The sequence below is a fragment of the Nipponia nippon genome, unplaced genomic scaffold (genome assembly GCF_047370975.1).
Source record: "Nipponia nippon isolate SJK-2023a ecotype South Korea unplaced genomic scaffold, ASM4737097v1 scaffold_1, whole genome shotgun sequence".
NCBI lineage: Eukaryota > Metazoa > Chordata > Aves > Pelecaniformes > Threskiornithidae > Nipponia > Nipponia nippon.
This window is the reverse complement of record NW_028262290.1, coordinates 73,008,385-73,034,039: the sequence shown is the minus strand read 5'-3', so window position 1 is coordinate 73,034,039 and position 25,655 is coordinate 73,008,385. Positions and strand designations below refer to the sequence as shown.

General features: G+C 37.8%; 1 protein-coding gene across 4 annotated transcripts in view; it reads left to right on the top strand.

The window, feature by feature from the left end:
- RPRD1A (regulation of nuclear pre-mRNA domain containing 1A) overlaps positions 1-25,655 on the top strand; it is a 47,320-nt gene that overhangs the window by 16,330 nt on the left and 5,335 nt on the right. The window contains exon 7 of one of the 4 annotated variants that reach the window (XM_087759680.1): positions 1,099-1,206. The exons of 2 other annotated variants lie outside the window; for them this stretch is intronic. In XM_087759680.1, coding sequence (XP_087615806.1) covers positions 1,099-1,155 — 57 coding nt within the window. In that variant the 3' untranslated portion in view covers positions 1,156-1,206. Of the gene's footprint in view, positions 1-1,098; positions 1,207-25,655 lie in introns of those variants that run through there. One more of the 4 variants, XM_087759689.1, reaches the window with a different exon arrangement.

The following is a 25,655-nucleotide window of genomic DNA, read 5'->3' as shown; positions in this document are numbered from 1 at the left end:
GTAAAGAACAAGAACCTTAAAATCAAGCTTCTAAACTTGTGTTAAGATGAGTGAAGTGACTTTATGCTCACTACTAGTAGTGCCTTTTGGTTTGGGAAGTGTAGCCTGATAAACATTCTGAAGTTTTGAAATGTAAGATCAGGATGTCTTCGTGATACTGTCTGCAGGGCCAGATGACTTTTTCTCTGGTGTTTTTTGGTTTTTTTTATTTTATTTTAAAGAAATGGCTATCTTCTGATGTAAATACCAAATACCTGTAGCCAGATGCAGTTGTTTTCTGAAGCAAGGACTCTGTTTTTACAGTCTTGGGAAATACCATATCTCAGATCGAGCCTTGCTTCTTGGCTTCTCATTTGAAATAGCACTGGGAAAGGGCCTGTCACCTATTTCTTTGAGAACGTATTTCCTGAACTGTCTGTCCCTAGGTTTTGCTGCTCAAGATTAATTTCTGGAGAAATTTAATTTGTTCTAGATGAGCTTGTTTCCTTTGTTAGACTTCTGGCTATTGGCTTTTTTTTTTTGAGTATAATATGGTCTCTGGGTTGTAATGTACCAAGTCTTCATTTCTTTCTGAATTAGTATCACCCATCTGTAAGTATATTGCTGAGATCCTACCTTATTGCTTTGTCAAACACACAGGTATGGTAGGACACAGGTGGTTGTATTCTTAGTAGAATCTAGAAATGTTACCTGCTGTTGACCTGGTTTAACAGTATTAGAATTTGAATTCCCAGCAAATTCTTGCTAACTTTAAACTTTAGATGGGAGCTTTAGACCTAAATTTGCAGATCTTTTATCTTCTGAAGAAAATTTACAGGTAAGTAACTTTGAATAACCAATCTTTCCATGAGTACTTTTTTAAAAAATAAGAGTTTCTCTAATAGTTATTTCTAAACAGAAGTGCATGATGCCCATCAAAATCAAGGTAATGTATGCATTAAATCTTGACAGGAAATTTTGACAACAGATAAATAATATGAGCTATCATGTCTGCATCAAAAGCTAACTGTACTGCTTAGTAGGTGACTTTCATAAGTCTGCTCTGGGTAAGTAGTGTCATCTTTAACTCTTAAATTGTTTTCTTTAACATCTGTCTAGCTTCTGTTGCAGGTGGTGGACATGGACCTATCTTCTAATGATGTCACCATCCATTAGTACACACATCCTGCTAAAAATAAATTTAAGAATCAAAATCTTGTATTGTCTGTTGTTTTTGAAAACTGAAGAGGAGGAATTCTATAACTACTCATACCAAACCTCTGCTATTTTCATCTATATTCTCACAAACATTACTGAGTTTATGCCTGAGATGGATAAGTATTTATCCACTGTGATTCATTTTTCTTGAGGATTAAAACTTTCACATGGTTGTTCCTAAAACTCACAAGTCCTTTCGGTTAAATCATTTGAAATTCCAAATGCAGAAGTTTGGGTGTCACTTGCATTGAAGCTGCCATTACCAAAAGGAAAGAGCTGTGAAAACAAGACTTTCAGACTTCCGCTTTTTAACTTACACTCTAGTTCTTGGGCTTACATGAACATCAGAAATGAGAAGTGGTGGATGTAGAACTTGTCCTTCACAAGCACAATGAAGAACTTTGTTAATGTACATCTATCTTACATTTTATGTAGGTAACGGAGATGTATTTTATAATTATTCTTATGCCCTGTTAGAGCCCCCCTCAAATTTAGGATTGTCCTAAATAGCATTTCCCCTTCACTTTTGTAAGTTATTGTAAGGTATAAATATTTAAGGTTCAGTGTACTGCAGCTATATATGGAAACTTGTATAGAATTTATAGGTAGATGTGATTCTATCTGTTAGAGAAAATTGAACTTTTTGCAGAAAGATTTTTGTAGGAACTCTTATCTCTCAGAACTTGGAGGACTAATATAATTTCCTGTTTTCTACTACTTTGGCTGACTCTTCCATCTATGCTTCCCCGTTGTGTTCCCCTCCTACCTCCCTGCCTGTTCCCTAGTTTTTGAGCAGAACTGTTGGTTGATCTGTTGATCTCACTCAAGGCTGATTAAAAGAGCTTTTTATGTTATGCAGGAACAGAGAATTAGGTATACATAAATTAATACCCAGGTGGGCTAATCTCCTTGTGATAAAGACTGTCCTGTAGATATTCTAGAATTAATGTGGCCTTAAAAATACAGGGATGACATGAACAAGAGAATGACTTTATTTACTGTTTTTTCATATTGCTTTGCTTTTGCCTTTTCCACAGTCTCATTGATTAGAAAGTAAATAGACTCTTAGTAAATTTCAAATAAAGGCTTTGATAGTTCAAAATCTTACACAGCTTATTAACAAGTGTGGGCAGGGGATCATATGATCTTTTTCTAGAAAAACAAGACAGCCTTCTCACCTTCGTTTTCATGTTACGGAAAAATGTAGCATCGCTACACTTAGCATATACTAGATGACCCAGTTTCTTACGTAGTGTTTCTGTAAACTTACCACTTTAAATTGGGGAACATCTTGTCACTAAATCCAAATTTTTATGAAGGAAATGCTAGCCTGGGAGACCTGCTGTGTTTTAGCAGCTTGCATTTAATTAAGACACTTTTATTGATGATGTTGCCATCTTGCATTCCTTATTTTCTACAGCTGTATAAACAATATTCATATCCTTGCACTCACACATCTGGTTATAATTGTTTGTGGTTTCTTAGCATGTTGAGAGAATATTATATGTTCAATGCACTTTTATTTCATGATTGAGCTTTATAGCTCAATATAGCTTGACTTGTCTTCCTAAAGGGTTTAATTTTGTCATTGGATTTTATGGGTAAATCGCAAGCAGTTAGTCATCCTAGTGTGTAGCTATGGAGTCAGAGGCTTTTTTTTTTTCTCCTGTTCAGTTCCAGCGTAATGTTTCAAATGCAGACAAAAATGTTAAGCAAAGAATTCAGGGATGGCAGTGGTATAACAGGCCTCTTGGGTTTAGGTTTTGTTTGTCAGTGCAAGACTGGATGGATATCCCTCCACCATGGCCTTCATGTTATCACAGGGTGTAGTACTTTCCTTGCTGGTTTTTTTTGTTTGTTTTCTTTAGACCCCTTATACTTACCTAGTACCTTTGTATGCCAACTTCTTTCTTTCCGTGCCAGATGAACTTAGGGTAATACATTCAGTTGTGCTGCTTGCTTTCCAAGTCCACTTAAAATAATTGGGATTCATTTCTTCATAACCTTGCAGCTGAGCAGTTAAAGTATTTTGCTGAGCTTTGGTTGAAGTTGAGGAAGATTGATCTGTAGCATGAATCCTACACTGCTTTCTGTTATGGGGTGGAATTTGCAGCATTGTAGGGGATGTACCAGCATAAATGTGGCAGCACCACAGTAGCTCAAGTTAATCTTGAGTTAGAACTGAGCTGTGCTGTACCTGTTGCTAACAATGCGATGATTACAGAACTGGTAGCCAGCAAATATCAGGAAGCAGGCAATAAGGTTCATCCATGCTCATCAGAACTGTTTTGAGTATTTAAGATCTGATATATGCTTGGCAGCAGCAAACTCCCTGTAGTGATACCAAACAAACCATGTTGTTTAGTCTCTTGACATTATGAGCCATCACATTCATTTCTGTTCAGGATTGCAGCTTCAGAAATTGAAGCTTGGTTGACAGTGCTTCCGGTTCAGGGAGTATATGACTTCTGCTGAAAGAGGTGTTTGAATCGATCCGAATATTCTTGGGCTGAGGGGAGCAGCATGACTGTGGATTTTTTTTATTATAAAAAAAAGGCAGGAGAGCCTTCTCCAGAATTATCATCTTTCTTTTGGGGGCCAATTTCAAGTAACTCTCACTGTTTTTAGGGAAACGTATGTAGCTCTTAACCATCAGGAGGGAAATGCAGGCTAAGGATCTCTAATGGACTGATTCTTTTCATTCTAGTTCTCCCCATTTCTACCCTGTACTAAATGGAATGTGATCCAGAAACAGGCCTCTGCTTAGAGATTTGTTAGATTGGTTCAAAGCCCTTGCTCACAGGTTGGCTCTGAATGGCCATGTGAGATGCTTTGTGTAGTATAAATTCATCTTAAATTTGAGTTGCACAGTGCAAGTTCTTTAGTGAATACAGTCAATGGAGTTTTTGTGTTTCTTAAAAAGCAAAACAAAAAACCACAAAACCAAAACCAACCCCCCTCCAAAGAAACCCTGACCAAACTTCAGTAAGCTCAGTAGTTTGGATTATCTACCTGAAGATGACTGGGGAGGATTAAGCAATCACTGCAATGCTCATCTCTCCTTAAGGTTTATTAGGTTAGAAGTTAAAGAATGTGAGGGGATGTTTAAAATGAGACATGGGTTGTGTCTCTTAGAAGTAGGCTTGCTAAGCATGCTTACAGGTTGCTAACCTGTCTCTTAAATGTGGTGGTTCTTCTATTTCAATGAGCATTTTTTTCAATGGCAGGAGATATGTTTGTAAAGGTTAAGTGTTGTAGAAGTAATTTGCTGGACTAAAGTGGAGAACAGCAGCCCTTACATCAAACAAAGCAAAGTCAAGTGGTCAGTGCATTTTGTTCCTCTGTGCTGTACCCATTTTATGAGAATAATGCTTATTTGCCCCATTTCCTATAACAAGCTTACAACCTCTCTGTACTTGAGCAATAAATACTCCTTTTTTATATTGTGACTTAACGACTGCAGCCTCAGATACCGTGGTACATAGTTTCTCAATTTGTACCTGAAGGAGTATTAGACTTCAGAGCTCTATGTTGTCATTCAGAGCAACAGAAACACTTGAAGACTTCCACTTTCTAAATTGAATTACCAGGTATTTGAGTATAAATCCTGGCTTTTCTAATAGATTGGGCAGGTTGTAGGTTGTACTTTGCTCATCTTTGTAAAGTAAGGATAACCTTTTTCTTCAGTTCATCATGTTCTAAAGCATTGCTTGTCACATTGAAGATGCTCTGCTTTTGAAACGGGGTAATAAAAATTTACAACTTCATATTTATAAAACTTTTTACCAATTTCACCCTTATGATTTGTGAAGGATGGGTTTTTTTAACCATCACTCTGCAGCTTACCTGTTACTTTTTATTTGAAAGGAAAAAGAAAAAAGAGAAAGTACAAGATCCAGGTACTTTAATACCATTGAGGTACCTTTTGAATTCCTCATTAAAAAATACTGAGAGAAGATATTGGTTTTATCTAGGTGGAACTTGCTGTTGTTTATGAGACTTTTAGACAGAATGTTCCTGGCTGTTGCAAGCCAAAAACTTGATACTGTTAACCAAAATGAATGGATCTATTTGTTTCATCCTCAGAAGAACAAGTTTTGCAGGTATGTAATGGATTCGGTTTTTGTGCAAACATCTGAGATGATGGGAAATTGAAAACAGAATAATCAGTGCTCTATCTAGAACTTCTTAAGTTTTTGAAGGACAGCTGTAGATTGGCAAGTGACTTTGGTGCTTTCTGCAGCAGACATTCACTTTGCTTTGATCAGATGTTTGCTGGAAGAAAAAAAAACACAACTGGATGCAAGAAATGGATGTAAGAACTGGATGTAAAAAATACTGAAACTGTAGCACCTACTTATGTCAGTAGTAGCAACGTAGGTTTTCAAGTTAAGACTACGCTTTTTCTACAGGCCTTAATTTCCCATGCTAATATTGTTGCTGTTTAGACTTTTTAAAATTCTGATGTTTGTGTCGCTAGACCTATTAAATTTTAAGAACATATTTTTTTAATCTGTATTGTGAATACCAAGTCAGCAGAACTGTAAAGCCTGCATGTATCCCTCCCACAACTAGAAACTTGCTTTTGGAACTGTTATTTGTTTAAGCAACTCTAAATAGAAACATAAGACTACACTGGAATGACAGGTAGTAACTACACAGAGTAAACATTGGGCTTTCTCACTCAGTTTGAGAGTTACAAAGGAAATGTTTGTAATCTAGTTTCAGAAAAGAAACTGAACATTGTGGATGGAAAGGGAAAGGGAAGGGAAGCTATCAGAAAGCTGTGCTCCACGATTTGAGATGACTTGTATAAACAAACAGTAGAAATCTGTTGCTTTAGCTGATGTCTTCTGGCAGTTTAGTTTGACAGGAAAATAAGCCCATGTGTATTTGAAGGTAATTGTGTTCGACTCAAACACTGTGCTCCTTAGTGTTCTCTTTAAATTGTGTCCTAATTAAAGCCTGTGTTGTTAGGCTGATAGTCAAAAGTTGCACTTGGAAAATTTTTTTGCCATTATTAAGATGTAGAAACTTTTTTATAAATTCTTTGCTCTAACAAGCTTCTATATGAAGCTAAAAGGAAGCACCACACTCAAGTTACTCTTTACTATGACCTATACTGGTAGTTAGATTTTTGCTGCATTTCTGATACTGATTTGGCTGGCTGCTTGGAAAGGCTGACGAGAAGTGCTTCTAGGCATCTCTGACAGAAGAAGGAAGAGAAATGGCTAGAACATCAGCTTGCTTTTTCTCTCAGCCTTGCTGAAACAACACAAAGCAGATTTTATTCTATCTCACAAACTTTTTACGTTTCCACTTAAAACCAGCATAGCGTTAGACAGAAAAAATGATTTTTATAAAATCCGATGCAGAACGTAGTAGCACTCATGCATCTGTGGACAGGGCTGATACCTTTTTGAAAAATTTGAATGGGCACAGCAAGGAAATAGTCTGCAAGTGGACAACAGCTAGCTGTTTATGAGCCAGCATTTAAAGAAAATTTGCATCCAGTGTAGTTACTGTACATCTTGGGCAGAGTGCTCATATTTACCTGTGTCCTCACATATACATAGGAAGACAATTCATCAGCTTCTGTAATGGTCTGAGATGGCAAATATTTTGAGAGCCTGTTAATGAAATAATAAATTACCTTTTGTTATTAGTTGTACTTTAATGTCGGCATAGGTGAAAGTGAAGTTCTTAGTGGAAGAAACATTAACTGGTGCGAACTAATGAGTAAATATAGGTGATATCTTTATGACAAAAACCTGTTTGCATTTAAAAAAAAAATTTGCATTAGGAGTGAAATATTCTTGTTTTAGAATACATCAACATTTTGTGGTATGTAGGGAGAGTGCACTTTCCATGGTTGGTTTTTTTGAAACCCAGAGCTTGAATTGAAATTTATCTATTACTAAGCCCATCAGTTATGGGTAAAATATCACTGAAAATAAGAACATTGAAGAATTAATATGAATTTCGCATGACCGAGATATGGATCATTTTTAGTTTTAATAATTCCATTGTCAAATCAAAATTATTTGAGTTCATATGAATCAAAATGAATGAGTTCATAGTTGAGCTTCTTTAATCAGGCACCAAAACTATTTTGTTTCCCTGGTTTAAATTAATGATGATCTTACGTAGTGGTCCTGCTAAACTAGTCACAAGGTTTATTGTGACCGTTTCAGACATCTTTTGTGGTCTATGTGCTCTTTTCAAATAGCTACTGCTGATCTGAAGGACACCTTCAACTTTTCTGTTGATTATAAATTCTCCACCTGCAGTTCTTAATAAGGGTAGGAATAAGCAGACAGACATTAGCCAACAGATAGAGTTTTAACATATCACAGTAGCGAGGTCTTTTTGTTTGACCAGTAGCTCTCCAGTGTGCTTTTTTTAAGTAACCGCTGCTAATTGCTTAAGTAGCAGATCATGGAAGTTAGTAACTTCCATATCTTTTCAGCTAAGGCTAAGTGTAGAGGACAGAATTACTGTTTGGTAGGACTCAAAGTGAAGCTGAATTTAATAGATCAAAAACATCACACTTACACCAATGTCTAAGTCAGTATAGTAAACCTGGGGAATTTTACTTCAAAAAATAAAATCCAGACACTTTATAACACTGGCTACTCCTGGTTCTTGAAAAGAGCTCAAAGACTAGTAGGCCACTTCGTGGAGCAGTAGGCCAAGAGCCCCAGCTAAGAAGAGATGACAACTGTTAAGGAAAACAATGCTTCTCTTAGCGGGGCTGTTGCTGAAAAATCCAGTTCTTAAAAACTGTCTTTATCTTTCTATTAAAGAACGCAGGTGAAATACAGAGTTTTGAATAATGTTTCCTTTCAGCTATTAGCAACTGTAGTTTAGTTAATACTGGCCTGATTCTGAAAATTAATCTCCGCGAACAATGATGGCCGTTTTCCCTGGAGAAGGCCATCTGGAAGGCTTACCTCCATACTGAAAGAGACACGCAACGTGTGTGCTCTGAATCAAAATGCTGAGAGGGGAACGGGAGGAAGAGAACTGCAGGGCTTTCACACGATGCTACAGCTACTTGGTAGAAGTGTTTATTCTTGCATTGATTGGATTTGGAAGCTAAGATTTATGATCATGTTTATGTTTATACACACACAAACTGTTAGTTCTTTTTTTTTTTCCTAGCACCTTGTTTCAAAATACGTTGTTCTAGAAGGTGGATTATTTTCTTCATACCTAGATTTCCCTGATTGAGTGGGGTATGGTACAGGTGTCTGCAGAGGGGGAGAACAACTTGGAAGCTATGAATTAAACCATAGCCGAGGACAATGTGAAAACACCAGCTCATTATTGACTGTCTCTCGAAGCTGTTATTAGTTATTCTGGGGGGTGTAATGGAACAGAAAGAGAGCAGTTGGGAGAGCTATTTCAGCAGCAGTGAGGAAATAATGTATTCCACATCTGTTGTGCTTGCTGAGAATTAGTTTCTTTGCTGAGGAGAAATGGGAGGAGTTCATTGTCACAGGAGTGCTCAACATCACCCAATAAGGGTGTGAAGGGGTCCTTACGCTTGCCCTAAAATGTAATTCTAGACCAAAGGAATGGCCAGGGTACATTTACTTCTGCATTCAGGCTGAAGCAGTTGCGATGTTTTTCAGTTTTGCCAAAAGTAAAAGGATACTTTGGAGTTGTTGGTGAAGTTTTTCCACTGCCCAAATCTGGAATGCTGTGGACAAAAAGTCATGGAAATAAAGCGAAACAGAACGCAGGGAAACAACTCGGGATGACGTATAAATCCTGTAAATGAACTCTTCTGTTGTCTTGGAACTTCCTTCTACTAATGTAGTATGAAGATGTATCTCTGAGATACAAAGTGCATTAAGTTGACTTGATTAGAGGGCAAAACGTTTTTCTGACACTTCTCAGCTACTGCTGGCAGTGATTGGTGGAAGAGGAGAGAGTGAATGGCTGTTACAGAAGGCTTATAGGTATTGTGCTAGGCTGATTTCCTGGGGGACTTGACTGTCACAGTCATGCTGCCGGTCTGTCAATTCTTCTTTCATTCAGGGAAACAATCTTAATAATTCAGTTCCTTAGAAGTTTGATAAAATTAGTTTTGTGAACAAGTGGACAGAAGAGAGGCCCAAAGGAATGCTTCAGTAGCTCTCCTCCCCTCAATCGGCTATCCAGTCGGCCTGTGTAGCGTGGAACCAGCCATAACCTCCGCTTCTCTTTGCCACGAGAATAGTTGGGCAATGTAGAAGACATCAAGGGGTATTGGGGTGGGAGGGGAGGGTTGGAGGGCGCACACTGGGTGGGAGTTACTGTGGGATGGAGAATTGGGCTAACTGGGATGGAGCTAAGACGTTTAGACATTTCTTTACAGGAATCAAATAGCATCACCATTCTGTGAACGTCCTTTTACCACTGTGCTGCCTCGTCTTGAATAAATGGTACTATTGAGGGTGTAAAATATTTGGATGTGATAATAGGATTGAAACAGTATTTCTCTGAAAGTGCTAGTCTTGAATAGCCAGTGTTTTGAGCTGCTCTCTCCAACATCACTAGCTGCTTTATTTTCTTGCCTGATTTGCTGTTAGATTAAAGTCTTGTTTGTTTTTCACAAAAGCACCTTTCTGTTTAATTTTCTTTATCTGTGAAATTGACCTCAGAGCAGGTTCTAAATTCTCAGTGGTTTGGTATTTTAGAAATATATTATGAATTCAAATTGATTTAAAAAAAAACCCTTTTGCACAGTTATCAAATAAAGTACACTTCTCCATCAAGAAAATGAAGAAAAATCTGCTGTCATAACTTTTTGAAATTGAAGAAGAGCTTCAGTATTTGAAATGGGATGGTACATATTTAAATGGGAATAATTGGAACACTTTGTTGTCTAAGTATCAAAAAGGAATTTTAGTTCCTTGTGTTTCCACACTTTTACACTACCAAACTTGTAAAAACCCACTTTTTTTAAGCCAATGAGAATGGCATTTTTGAGGGGCAGGAGAGGAATGCACTGTGACTTTTTAGACAGAAAATTTAATTAACCTAAGAGACAAATATGTTTCACGTTTTTGTTAATGGACAAAATAAGGACTTCGAGGAGATAAATTACTGTTAACAGCATTATCTGGCCCCAGCCTTAAGTCCCTGAATCAGACTGGTTTCTCAGTGCAGAAGAGATCAGTTCTCTCCATAGCTGCACGCGTTTGCCATAGCGTGCACACGTTTGTAACGGGGGGTGAGGAAGGAAGCTGAGAAGTAGAAAGAATGCCACGTGCTTTTTAAAATAATTGTAGAAGTTACAGTAAATGTGCACCAGAGGGCTGGAATATTAATCAGTATTTTGTGATTTAGTACAAGTCCTGAAGTATTTGAAGGTATTCTGTGAGTCTTTGATTTAAGTGTAGGCCAGCATTAACTAATAGATAGAAGTCACTGTAAAATTAAGCCTTTGATCTTCCTGCAAATGAAATGCTTCCCTCTGTTTTGTTTTTGTTTTGTTTTTTTTCTTCCTCCCCATGGATCCAAACCAGATTTTTGTATGCTGCTCCATCTTTGAGGCCCTGTAAACCAGATGCGGAGGTTCAGTTTTACAGTCAGCACATGCAACAGTTTTAAAGCTCTGATGCATTCAGAGTTTGGGGATAGGAAATGTGTAGTGGCTGCTTTGTTACTTATTACATTGCAAGAGGGAGAGAATCAAGTTTTGAAAGACACAGAATTGAAAGTTGGAGATAAGCATTTGAGCTTTGAGTTCCACCAAAATATTGTTGTTTTGAAGTCAATTCTGAAAATCACACATTAATGACATGTCAAAAATAGCAATAAAACAATGTGAAGAAGGCTGGAGAAGCAAGATTTACATCTGACTGTGGTCCTAGAGGTCAAGTAGATACTTACTTCTCTCTAGTTCCTCACGTTAGGTTCTCATTACCCCTTTCCATTCCTAATTGTGTATTTCTTTTCATCCTTTGTTTCTCTTCAGTCGATAGCATTCAGATAAGGTTCATTTTACTCCAGCCCAAATACTTCATTCATCAGACGGCAAAGGAGGTAGAGGAACAATATCATTTGTTTGTTCCAGAGTTGTGCCTGTAAACAAGTCCTTGGATTTTATGTGGAGCGCTGAGCTCCTTGTAACTTCTTTAAAAACAAGCCTCGGAGCTGTCCTGATCTTGATAAATGTGAGCCCTTTGATCGTGAAGGCAGTAGAAGGCAGAAGACCGAGCAGACGGTATCACTCCCCCAAGTGTTACACCTGGCAATGTTTCAAACACACAAAGTTTTAATGTAATTTATTTCTAGGTTGCTAGTAACTACCAGAGTAGGAGGAATGATTCTGCAAGGGCAGTAGATAAGAAATCAGTCGTTTCCTGCGTCACATCCCAATTAGCTATTTGTAATCTGACCCGTTGCTTTATTTCTTCTTTTCTGCACTGTCACTTATTCTGCTTTCTCCTCAAACCATGGTCACTAAGAAAACACTGACAATGTTGCATTCATATAAAATCTCTTCCTTTCCCTCGCTCCACCTCGTCTTAGCTGTCCTGCACATCAAGGCTCAACAGTGAAGCTGAAGCTGGTGCTATCCATTGCCTAAGAGTTCAGAGTATCAAGGTGAAGCCTGGTTAAATTCTAGATTTATTCTAGAAACATGAAATCTCCCATTTTAAGTTACCCATTTTCTGATGGAGTTAATTGACATCCACCAGCCATAGTGCACTGTGGTCCAAAGGTGGTGATTCATTTATAAGGCCAGTTTATCTGATAGATAAATTGAGCAAGCTGTGCCATCATTGTACCAACTTCCATTCTGGAATATTTGGCATCCAGAAAAAATCAGGAGTGTAGTTAAACTGATATTTCATGGGTAGCTTCCAGCCATATCTTTTCAGTCTTTCACTCATCTATGATTCCATAATAACCAAGGCAAGCAACAGATACTGCATGGGTGCCAGTAAATCATGTTTTCCTCTTTCCCCATTTTCTGCTTTCTGCCCCAGGAAAACTTCTTTTTGTTGTTGGTGGTGATTTTTGTTGCTGCGGTTGTTTTCTAAACCAGAGGTACCTTAACCTGTAGTATTAAACGATTTATATCTAGAAGCTGTATCACTGTAATTAGTATTGCGTACACTGACTGTTTAGCAAAACAATTCAGTGTGCCATCTTGAAAGGCAGGCATTTCTTGTACTTGCTGTCACAGGTCATGTAGTGAATTGAGTGCCATTTCCAGTAGAAAAACGCATCGTTCGGCTTAGGTCGATATTGGATGCAACTTCTGTAGGGAGAATTCAATTCTGTCTATGTGTATACCTATTAATTTGCTCTCTTGGCCATAACACAATTACTGTGCTTAGCTATGGCATTACCTAAAGATGTAGGAGCGGAAAGTCCCTATTTGTAATATTCTTATCTGTGGAAGAAATCCAGTGTTCTTGCTCAGCATTGTTATCTCAAAGCCTTTTTATCCTAAGGCTGAAAGATCATGGAATAAAGCACAAACAGTGGTGCAGGTACAAACCCAAAGCAGAAAGTACAGTCACTACACGCTGGTTTGGTTCTGGGAAACCTGCATGAACTTTTTCGGGCAACACGTTCCTCTCAAGAACTAATAATTCCTGATTTTCTGGTTTTCTTCTTGTGCAGTAGTGCTGTCTTAGAACACAGACAGCAGCAAGAAATTGAACGTGACTAGGCTACCCTCCAGAAAGTAATCTTTAAGCCACTACTCCTTTGGTTTCCTGGCTAGCTTCTCTCCTGTAATTTAAATGGATTGTCAATGCATTCTCTTGCTGCAGTACCTGTAAGCAAAAGTCATCCTAATGCCATTGAAAATGTAATGGGCTGTTTCTTCTGCAGCCATTTTGTACCCATGTTCTCAGCATTTCTAGAAAGAAGCACCTTGAAACTTCTTTTTTTTTTTTACCTCCTGGCTGATTAGTATCTTCTGCTTTATGCAGAGAGAAGAATCCAGTGCAGTTTTGTGAGACACCGAGATCTTCCTTTATTCCCAACCCATGCTCCAGTAGAGCTGTTACACTTGGTGCTAATCCTTGAGTCCTAGAGGGGTGCTGCTTTATTATCAGGCTAATCAGTGTTACTAAGATTGGACTCCAAAGGATCATGCAACTGCTTTCAAGCCAGGTAGTTGAAAATTGTTGTTTTGATGCATATGCGAAACAGAAAACTATTATTAGCATAATTTTTTTCAAAGCTTACAGTTCGAGATAGAGAAGCTTCCTGTCACTGTGCTGACTAGGAGCATCTCATTTATTCCATTTGTGTCCTCTGCACTCTATGTATGCATGTACGACTTGGCAAATATCCTAGCCCCAAATCCTTGAAGCCATGCTGGATAACAGCCACTGCAGTCAGTGGAAAATTAATGGTTTTTTCATGCAACATGATCAGAAAAATTGTACACACTCAATAGCAGCTGTAGGTTTTAACTCTTAATAGTAGGGTGGTTTTTTTTTTTAACAGTAAGCAATAATTCTTAGGCTTCTGAGGGTAATTCAGTATGTGGGCTGTAGAATAATCTTGGTCACTTGAACTGCAGTTTTGGAGTTACCTGTAAGTATTCATTGTCTTCTGGTATCTGAATAGCTAACATCCAGTTAGATAATAACTAAAAGAGCAAGAGAGTTTACAGAAGCTACCCTTAGAAACACCAAAAGTAATAAAGACCCAAATGTATAATCTAGGTTTTAGCTATCTTCAGTTCTAAAATACAAATGTAAAGGTTTAGCATTGAAATATGTATTTGTTAATTTAACAAATCATAATTGTATTATGTGATTTAAGATTTCGAGCAAATTTATTTTCTGCATGTGAGCCAGTGCCCAAGTTTCAGTAGGAGAAAGTTGCTGGAAAATACTGAACTTCATTAGAGCGCCTATATAAACAACGCTACCAAAAACATAAACGCCCAGACGAACTGTTGTGAGGCAGAGCAGGCAGGCTCTCCGTGCTGCAGTGGAGGGAGGGATGCCGTACAATTCCGACAACTCTGCGAGGCCCAGACTTGCATTAGAACAGTTTCCGCAGGAGACATGTTGTACACAGCCTGCAGAATGTTTAATGGCAGAAAAGCTTTCTCTTATGCTGCTGCGTGCAGACTGATTTGTTAAAGCGTGTTGCCACTTTTTCATGGCACGCGTGTGTTTAACAGTACTTTTTCTTCCGATACTTGAGCGCCTAGCACACTTTAATGCTACATCAGACAGCTTTTGCCATTTTGCACAATGAACTTTCTCCTCCAAAGTTCAGTTGATCTGGGAACATAATGAAATACGCCCTACATGGTTGCAGATTTCAACCTGCGTATGAATGAGTGTGAGGAGGGGTTTTTTGCTGGCTTTACTTGGCCCCCTTGCCTTGACTCTTGATAACATAGCTGCAAGTCACTTTCCCTGAACAGTGGCAAAAGCGTGGTTTTGTAGTTTGTTCTTTTTATCTGTGAAAGGAGGGACAGCTGTGCTCTCTCTGTGCTATCAGCAGTTACTTGCCCTCTCTCAGTTGTTGCTGCAACACCAAGGACATGCTAGAGCTGGTTGGGAGTCACTGAGGGACTCATCTGGGCTGCTAAGCCCTTCAACTTGCGGTGCCTGGCTAGCTTGATTTTTTTCCACCTGCAGGTGGGTTTGCAGGGTGCCAGTAGAGAAATAACCTTTTATCTTACAAGGCAAGCCCTTTGGGAAAAAAAAAAAAAAAAAAAAAAAAAAGACTACATGGTGACATTTATGGTCACTCTTTAAGATGGTATTTTAAGTTCGGGTGCAAGTCTTTATATTTTATTATAAGCCATGGTTAAATCATAAATCTTTTACCATAAGCGTACCTTGGATTTAGTGCTGTTCATTATCAAATGTTTCCCTTCCTACATGGGGGAAATGTTGCCCCTTTGCATGACAGTTGCACTGCAGACTGAAAGCAAAGTGGCATACCCAGGCGTAATACTCAAGCCCTCTCCCTCATAGCAGGCTGGAAACATATACCCACAGGGCATTTATGTTGTTCTTCTTAAACACTTACTCTACCCCACAACTGATCATGTCCAGCGGACCAGAAATCTTAAAACATGTCCTAGCAGGCTGGTTTTGCTGTGCCAGCCACTCGATCCAGCTCTTGCCTGAACTTCAGCTGTAGGTTCAGACCTGCTGGTTCTGTTTCCCTTGATGGAAGTCCCAGTCATCAGATGCTAGGCATAGGTGGGTTTTTGTTTTGTTTTGTTTTTGTTTTTTATTTTTCAAAAATCATGTTTACAAGAGATCTGGAAACATGAGCTTATGGACAGACCAGTCTTAATGGTTTACTGAACAAGCAGGGAAGTGATGGACAAGTGTTTTAAAAGTTCTTAAATTGCCCTACAAGCCATGTATATTCAATTTGTATTCAAGTCAATTTGCCACAATGGTAAGCCCTTTTCTACAGCAAGAGTACAGTCTCCATTGCTACTTCAGGTCTTGTTTTCTCAGGGAATTTGAAGCAGCTCACCAGCGAAATGAGACAGATGTAATTATTTTGCAATTTGGACATCAAATCTGATAAAACCCACGTACTTCTCTGCTTTCCTGAGGTATTGTAAGGAAAAACAACATTTTAAAAGATTTTAGGTTCTTATTTTAGCTTGTACAAATGGAAGTAGAGCCTGAGTTTTTCTCTGGAACCTTTGATACAAATTTAAAACAGTATCAAGTTTGTGAGAGTGAATTTTGTATGACTAAGAGAGAAATTTGGAGTGTCTGTCATGCAAAAAAACCCAGGGTACCGTACCTGGTGAAAATGTACCTAAAGTGACTTGCGTACTGACATGCAAGAAGCACATGACAAAACAGGGAATTTAAGTGATTTACTACTCTGTATAATTCCATTTTTTTCAACACTGTGGAAACCCAAATAACCAGTTGAGGAAATACAGTAAAGGAACTGATGAAGAAGAGTACCTGTGTTCAGATATTTTATTGCTGCCTACTGAATAGTCAGAAACTCAGTCATTAGAATCTTTTATCGGGAATCTGAAATGCTGTGCTTTGTAAACAATGATTCTTCCCTGTGTTCTCCTCCATTCCAAAATTACACATTTATTAAAAATTGGATGAAAATTGAAAAAACAAAAGATTTTTTTACATTATTTGCGTTTTCCTCTGTAAACATGTGTACTGAATTACTCATGATTCCATTTGTAAATATCTTAGTAATAAATTAACAACATTTAACTTATTATGTTCTGATGACCTGATCTTCCAAGGTCACTTCATCCACAACTGGATAGAAATACAGACCTACAAAACAGAAGACCCCACAGGTACTCTTAGAGCTTCTATATAAACCAGGATAATAATTTTAAAGACCTTTTTAATGAAATACAGATAGCTTGAATGGATGAAAGATGTTTTAAAAAGCTAAGACATTTCAGATAGAAATGATTGCTAACCTCTGGTACATGTTTTCTTTTTTCAGTAGATCACAGAAGGATGTGCATTAGTGGGGTTATTGCAAGCTGTAGGCTTTTGGGAAAATAGTTCATAATGGGAAAGAAAACTTTAGGAAAAAGACTGTAAATGTCTTTCCTTGTTCGTTTTAATGTTGTTTACTTGTTCTGTGTTCTGCTTTCTTTATAGACTTTTTCTGCTCTGGTTGCTCATAATTTCTGCCCTGACAACCTCTTTTTACACCCTTTTTATTATAAAACAAAACTATTTGAGCAATTCAGAATTGGGTAAGTAATGCCAAAGATGGGTGGGTGTGCCAAATTTGCTGCCTCAAATTGGTTGTTTGATAAGGGTCTTTTACATTGTGAATTTTTCTTATAATTGCTCTATGCTTTCTATTGGTATCCCTTCCCTTACGCAAAACTTTCTCATCATAATATTTTAATACTAAAGCATGAGGGTAAGCACTGTTTTTTAAATGATAGAACTTGTATCTATGTGCATTGTTAGGAAATTAAGTTTCTGCTCCTTTCTTGTTGGCTGTAGAAGGGGTGCAGTTGCTTGCTTCATGCATGGTAGAGTTTTCATTGGAGATATTCTCACAGGAGATACGAGGGGCAGTTTCAAGAAGTAAGCCTACTGGTGCTGTGTAGTTCTCCCTTTCCAGCTTTACCTTTCTCACGCTCCCATCCCCATCACTAAACACTGTGTTTGAAGTATCTATTTCACGCTCACGAAAGGAGAGAAAACCAAAATTACCATGCAGCATATCAACAGTTTGTCTTACACAGATAATTATTCTCATTAGTCAAGTAAAGTATAGTTTCAGTTCTCAAGTGATGCTGAGCACTTTCAACTACCATTAAAGCAAATCAGGCTAGTGAATGCTTATCTTTGAGCTGTAACTAAATCCTCTTCTTTAGAATCCATGTCTCTAAAGTGGATGTTTCAACCTACTTAATTGTGAGAATGAGTTGACAAGTGTAATATGAAACTGTCTAGCTGATAAAATGTATTAAAATGTACACACATTGGATGACCCCCTGGCATTTCTTGGCTTATTTTGAGAACCATTCTTTAAAAATCTCTTTAAGAAATAGCCACATGCTCTTCAGGTAAGACTGTTCTAGAATTGTAAGGTGGTTGTCCTTCACAGCTGTTTCTTCAGGTTGGATAAGAGTCATTTATGAACTGGGAAAATAAAAGACAGAAATAAATAATTTTAAAAAAATTAGTTTGAACAGCTTGTTCAAAATGTCCAAGACCAGTTTTGCACAGATAGACCTGCACCGATAGATTACTTAAATGAACAAGGTCAACAGCCTGGGTTCGCCTGTAGCAGAAAGTTGAGGTCTTCTCTATCTGTATTACTTTTATTTATTTCACTTGAAATACAGCTAATACCCAATCTCAGGTCAATAAAACACTTTTGATTCAAACACTTCTCATTCATTTTCTTTCTTGCTCACAGGTTAACACTGAGTGGCTCTACACTGCAGTTGCAAAAGCTATATACATTAGCCTGCATTAAGCTCTCTGCTGCTTGGATTAGACTGCTACTAGTACTTAGCCTTGCTACAATAAAACTAGGTCTCGTGGTTCTACTTTATGTAGATCTGTCTTTGACAAAAGAAAAGGATCTGAAACAGTTGTCTCTTGGCTAGTTATAGATAAATGCCCTACCTAGTAACCTACAGCGTTACTTACATTCTCGGATTCACTTTTCATCTTCAGAATAGTTACATGTAGTCTTGGCTTTACAGAATGTTCATACTTTAAGATGTCCATTTGTCTCTGTTAAATAATGAACATCAAAGTCCACGTTTCTGTGGTTCAACACCCACAGCATTAGCTTTAGTAAGATGAGTTGCACATGTGGAATCTGAAGTTGGAACTGAGACTGTTGTAATGACCTGCAGGCAAGGGTTGCGTGAAATGAGGAATGTGCGTCTGGCGTACACAATTTTTACAGTTCAGCTGTTATGTACAGTCAATATTTGAGCCTGAAGACTTTACACAACCGTTCTTAAATGCATTGCTAAAGGCGTGTTTTTTCTAATAGACCATCAAAATTTTTCATTCATAGATTCTTTTAAAATTGAACCCTGATATCCTTTAATGTAGATTTCCTTCAGGTCATTTGTGAATAGGTGAAACTTTAAGAAGCTATGTCTAAGCCTGCAGCCATTTAATTTTTTTATTTTCTTATTTTCAAAACTGTTCTGCTTTTTCCCTTGTAAGTGTGTCTGTATAGAGTATCAGCTTGAATACTTGTTTGAGCACAATTGCTCAGAATTGTTCTGAAGTGCCTGATTGCTTGTCATCAGAAGTTTTCCAAAACTTCATTCTGTCAGCCAAAATTTGAAACTTAAGAATTCAGTGTAATTTAAGCATCTCTTGGAAATGTGTAGCTTTGAGTTTATTATAATAGCTAAATTTTCAATCAGATAAAAGTGCTGTATCAGATAATAAAACACAAGGAGACCAAATTTAACCTCAAGCAGGCATCTTTCATTTGAGCTGCTGCTCATATCTGCCATCCTGAAATGCTTTAAATTAAATCATTGTCCCATAGACATTCTCTAATGAAATCAGTATCTTTAAATAGTAGTTTATTTTACAAATTAATATTCATCACTGTGGACCTTTCATGATTGAATGGAGGTAAATCTAAACTAAGTAAGCCTAGTAATACTCCTGGTAATTAAGCTTATAAATCCTTGTTTTCTTTTCTTTAACTTTCCCAAACATTGACCAACTTTTTGCCAACACAATCTTGAAGAATAAATCTAGGGACAAGTTTGTAATAAAACAATCTTTAAAAATGACCTTTTCTTTGAGATGATGTAATTCATGTTCTTTCTCAAAGTATTATGGAATGGGGAAATCCTTCCTTCTGTCAGGGGCATGCATTTTGATATACTAATGAATATCAACCTGAATTTAATGAAATTAAATTGGAAAAATCTTACTCTCAATATGCTCACCAGAGATTTATTAAAACATTACTAACTTCCATGAAGAGTTTCTCTGCCAGAGAGTTTTCCAGCTTGGGCTAAAGAAGACTTCTCCGGCAATTGCAACTGCATACAGTTGTTCTCTAGGTTGACCATGGGCCAAGCACCTGATGTGAGTGCAGAGGAACTTCTTTCACGGGTGGGTTGTCCATGGCTCCCGTGAGTCTAAGTAATGGGGAGGTGAAAGCTGATGGGTTTGAATGCAAAACTTGGACAATTTCCCATGGAACTTGACACCAGAGGCTGCAGAGATTAAGAAGGGATCCAGGACTAGGCATTACAGTAAAGAATGGAATAGGAGATCAGCTGGCTGAGAAGAAAGGCAGTGACCGGCCAGAAAAGCATGTCATGTAGGACTGAAATTGGAGGAACTGGAATTCCTTTGGACTAAGAGAATGGAAGCAAAAAATGGTATGAGGTGATAGATCTGATGGAGATACTATATAGGCAGAGAACAGGGACAGGCTGAGTATAGGACTGGGGAGAAATCGGTGGAACTGGAACCAGATGCCACCAAAACTATAGACAAAGTGATAAGTGCAGACCAGGACTGGAGAGGGAGGAATTCAGATATGGAGCCAGGAAGGAAGGAAATGGGAGCAGGTAGGCAAGAACCAGTTGTGAGGGTTTGTAGTGCATGTGAATACAGGCATGGCGGGAGTCTGAGAGGCATTGAACAGCCTTGCTGGACAAAGAGGTTGGTTCTAGGAATAGCATTCAAGGAATGGAGATGGAGACCAGGAGTCAAGGCAGGGGTGAACGAGATTTGAGACCCAGGTTTAGGCTGGAAGGAGCTGGACAAAGAAATCGCATTTTCAAGGAATAGGAAGAATAGTTTGTGACCACTGTGAAGGACTTCACATTTCTGATAATCACCCTTCAGATGGGAAATGTCCTGGTAAAATGCTTTGTTCCTATTTACTACTGCTGCACTCAGGAAGTTATGATTTGAAGATGTGCCATGTATTCCTGTCTGTACCACAGCGTAACAGTTGATGGTAGACCAAGTCACTTTATCAATCAGGCTTTCCCCAGACACTCACTAATTTAGTCTGTGGGTTTCAAATTCTGAGTTCATTGCTTCCTGTTGCTTCATTTGCAGACAAGCTGAGTCTCTAATATTTTAACTTAATTTAGAAAATTTGCTTTGAAGCATTAAGTTCTTGGTAATTTTAAGTACTAAGACAAAATGGGATACTCAGAGGATGCGTTTCATTTTGAACTGTCAGCTCAAAGAAGTTTTCCGAAGAATAAATTGTGTTTTGTAATGGCGAAGTATGCCATTAGAAAACCTATGAGAATATTAGTAAATCTGTGTACAGAGCAATGCGTACAGTAAGTAATGCATGGGGCAATGCGTAGAACAATAAGGAAGAAACAAAGCAGTCGCTCATTGCTTCAGTGCTATTTATTTTGCTCTAAACGCGGTAAGGCCTAGTGGAAAACTGATAGATGCTAATATACTGGAAAGTTGAAGATTTCTTCCAAACATCTGTTTTCTAGTAAATGGGCAAACTGTGTAATGGAAGGTTAGCCAAGTCAGTCCTTTCCTAAGCTGGTCATAACTGTCCTTGATTTTTCAACCTTGTGTGTGTGTGTGTGTGAAACATATAGATGTGTTCAGACTGTTCAGTGTCTTAAATAAAAGTTACTTCAGGGTTTTGTTCATCCTTAACACTGGTGAATAGGTTGAGCCTTTAAACATACTGGTGAAGAACGTGAGCTATGCCAAATTTTTACAGGCAGCACAAAATTTAACCCTGCTCATCTCTTTTCCATAGTGATAGTGAGGCTTATCTGACTCTTTCAAGTCTAGTTTGTCTGTCTTCCTTGCAGAAAAATACCCAGACTGGGTGAGGCATTAGATTTCAACAAGGTGGAGTCTGTAAACAAATACTGTGTTTCTGAACTTCAAAATCTAGATATCAGGGTATCACATGCCATTTGCCTTCGACTGAGCCTTTGAAGATTTCTAGGGGTTTCTGTGCTGTTGGACACAGCACATGAGAAGCCTTTGCTCTGTGACACAGCTCCAGCATCTGCACCTGAAACTGGAAGGTTGGAACGGACCTAGAAAGTCAGATATCTCAGTTTTAAATACAATGTACATACAGGTCATGGATGCTGATGTACACACATGCCCTCAACACCTTAAAAGCCTTTTAAGCCTTTTGGGGTTTGTATTTCTGTACTGAGGGTATTTATTTCCACCTTACCTTTCTTTCTGTAGCTAACAAGGGTGCAGATTAAATATTTGTGTTTTCTGCAAACCTTTTATTCTTGCTTTGGAATCAGACTTTGCTTCTTTCACTTTGTTATACATTTTCTGCCACACAGTATTTTGGTGCATGCCATAGCCTTAGTGATCAGATGAGGATTCCAAGTCATATTAATGTTGTAAAGGGAAAGCATATCCATGAAGTTTCAAGTTGTTTTAGCTGTAGCACCTCTCTACGGTAACTGCAGAAACTCTTACTAAGATCTATTTCAGCCTATTTCAGTTGGAAGGGAAAATATTCTCTGCAGTCTCGCAGCCTGTTTGGCCTTCCCACACTTTTATTATTCATGATGATTGTAGTGTCTAATCAAAAATTATTTGGCTTTTTTGCCTAGTACTTATTTGATAGAGATTTACTATTAATTTAGGTGTGGAATCCATATGTTGTTAGCATTGCTTTCACAAAATATCCATGTTCTACACTGTCGACTAATGGAAACTGTAGTAATCAGTGGGATTCTAATGAGCAAAATAAGTTCTTCTAATTATCTCATAAACCTACTTTTATGACTGGAAGTACAAAAAAAATATTGCTTGGAAGTAGTGTTATCTTAGCTGAAGAAATTGAAGAGACTTTAGTTCCATACATCAGGTTGCCCATATATCCCAAGAGTAAAGTTCTCCATAGGTAGCAAGCAACACAAATTATGCTCAGTGTAGCAAAAGAAAACATCATACTTCTGCCTGTCCTTGACTGTTTGAAGTAAATAGCTTGAATCTTGCCTGATTTACACAGGGGTAATTTGAAGTATATCTTAAAATCAACATAATGAAAAAGAAATTTAAATTCTCCACGAGGATTTCTGCAGTCAGAAGTCTCAACAATATGGGTAAATTGGTACTCACTTGTATGGTATACAGCTTTTCTAATGGAGCAACAATATCAGAAATAACACCTAGATATCCCCAGTCCCGCTCCTCTGCTTTCATTAAGTCACACTCTCAACATATAGACTGAGGAGAAAAGTTGTAGGTACATGTGCATGCTATTATGATAAAATAATAAAGGCTGTACGTGTAATGAGCGTTGCTGATAATGAGTACTTGATACCTGTATTCCAACAGTCCAGGGCTACTCAGGTCATGCCAGGACTATATTAGCAGCCTTAAAAATGTATAAGCAAACCCTTTCAGAAGTGACTAGTGATTTCAAATAGAATCAAACTGTGAAAAGCAGCCCCTTTGAAAGTACCTCACTGTACTTGAAAATCAGCCCTCTTTTGAACTTGCTCATCAGTCACAAAGACTGGATATTTCCAGTGATTTCTAGAATGGTTTGGGGAGTGTCATGGAAAATGAGGTGCTCTGGATAAGGTGAACAATATCTCTGCTTGTAGGGGAGGACTGTCATGGATATCTAACCTGTAGTTGCAGATCTCACATATGCTTTGGATTACCAAAATTGCATTAAAAATGCATTCTGTAGCTTATACTGCATCAATAATATAATGAACTATAAAACCTTATATAATTTTTTTATTTACTCTAGCTTTATAGTAAAAACCTTGAGCAAACTTCCTCAGAGGTCTCTATTTCTGAGAAGGCACAAAGAACAAGTTTTGACTCCCTAAGAGTGTGTGTCATGCTAAAGGTGTTGGTGAGAGGAAGAAGACTGTATTACCTGGGAGACGGAATTTATGAGGACATTTTCCTTAGTGAGAAAAAGAAACCTACTGTCAGTAATATTGATCAAGCTGATATTCACTAGGCAACAAGTCCCAGGCAAAATTTATAAGGAAAACGCTGGATGTCAGAAATGCGATGTTACTATGGAAATGATTTATTATCAGCTAAAAGGAATTTTAATGGATCAAGCAACTGGCAATCTAATTTAAGGCACATTTCAGGTTTTGGAGTAATGTCTTGAGAGCATATAGCTGCTGAGTGTGTTCTGTGCGTATATGCCTAGCATCACGCTTCGAGCTTATGAAGGGATACTGATTTGCTGCTTCACATTCGTCATTGACAGAGAATGAACTTAGGATTCAGCTGATTCAAACACGATTTACAAGAATTAACTGCTGGAATCATTTTATAGTTAATTTTATTTACTAATTTTGTGCCTTTTGAGTGTTTTGATTCTGCTTACAGTTCTACTCTTCCTCTTCTGTACAGCAGTACGTCTTTCACCATGGAGGCCAGATCTCCTAGCTTCAAGCTTGCTCAAAGCCCTCATTGCCCAATGCTCAATCTCCAGCCCTCTGCTTCTGAAAATAGTGATTCTGGTTAACTAGTGTTCTGTATATTGCCAAATTATTTGTTTTACTAAACAATGAAACCTATCTTTTCTCCTGACATTAAAATCTATTCCCTAAAATAATAGTCAGGAGTATATCTCTGCAATCCGGACTAAAAGAGATAGTGAAAAGGGCAAGAAGTATTCTGTTACTGGCTTTTTAAATGCTGGCAAAGGACTACGACTCTTGGACAGAATCAGCTCACTGAGGCCTCTGGATGCTGCTGTAATACTAGATATGAAACAGTAAAGTATTTGTGGCCTTTGGGCATTATTGTAAGGATACAGTATCAGGATACAGCCCTTCGTTTCCACAGCCGCGTCCTGAAGTCACTTGCGCCAGAGAGAATGTTTTGGGCAAGTGTGAGCAAGTGACGGTTTTCCTAGGACCACAGGACTTGCAGCTGTAAGACTTTTTTAGTCATCTGTATCATAAAAGGAACACTGCTTTGCCCTGTGTGCCATCACCAAGTGTTTACAGTTCTGCTGACTAGGCATCTGTAGTATTTTCACTGTTTAGTATCTCATAAGACTCTGAACTGTATGTAATATTTAATTTTTAAATATAAATGATGTCAAGGAATTGATGATCTTAATTCAGGGACACTTTTTTCTCTCTTTCTATGTAAAGATTTAATTATTTTTTTTTTTAGCTATGCATTACCTTCTCATTAAGAATTTAAGATTTCTTGTGGTTCTTTTACTGCCCTTGGTAAGAAGGCCACACTGCTGCTAATAGTCACAACTTTGTTTTTATGTGTGTTGGACCTTGTCCAATAGTCTTGATCATGCCCCAGGTATTTAACATTTGTACTACTGTATTGGGTTCTACTACCAAAAGATCTTTTCATTGGCCTTCCTTTTTACTCCATGATATTAACAGTGTAGAAAAAAGTTTAAAATTATGTTTAGACCTTGTAAATAGCATGATTGTTATCTTTTATAGACATTTGCGCAGTGTTTTTATACTCGTTGGAACTTCAATGTGTTTATATTTGGCACTTTTACAGGATGATGTAGATTTTTTTTCCCCATTATTATTTAGAAGTGGTTATAATCATGAAATCTTGGTTATCCACGGGCTGATTATCCAAGTTGTAGGTTAACTATTTCTTGTTATTTCCAGCCACTCCCAGGCTGCAGCAAAATCTGCAGCCACACTAGAAAGCATCTGCATTTGATGTGTTGTGAATTGCAGTATATTTTCACGAAGCACCGTTTTGCCTGCTAATGCTTAAGTCTCTTCTGCTCTCCAAAGAAATGTGTTTCCAAGTTTTTGAAATGTAAATATTCCTGTAAATTATACCCTAATCTTCCTACATTTTGGAGTAACTGTTTTCATTTTATACAAGCTGGTATTCTTCATTATGTCCCGTATTCTTAATAGATGAGCACTAGCTATATTCTAGTGCACTGGTTTACAATGTTAAATATTTCATCTTGTATAATGTTGTTTCATGTGAAAAGTGCCTCATAATCATTAAATATATGAATTATGAGCGGTTTGA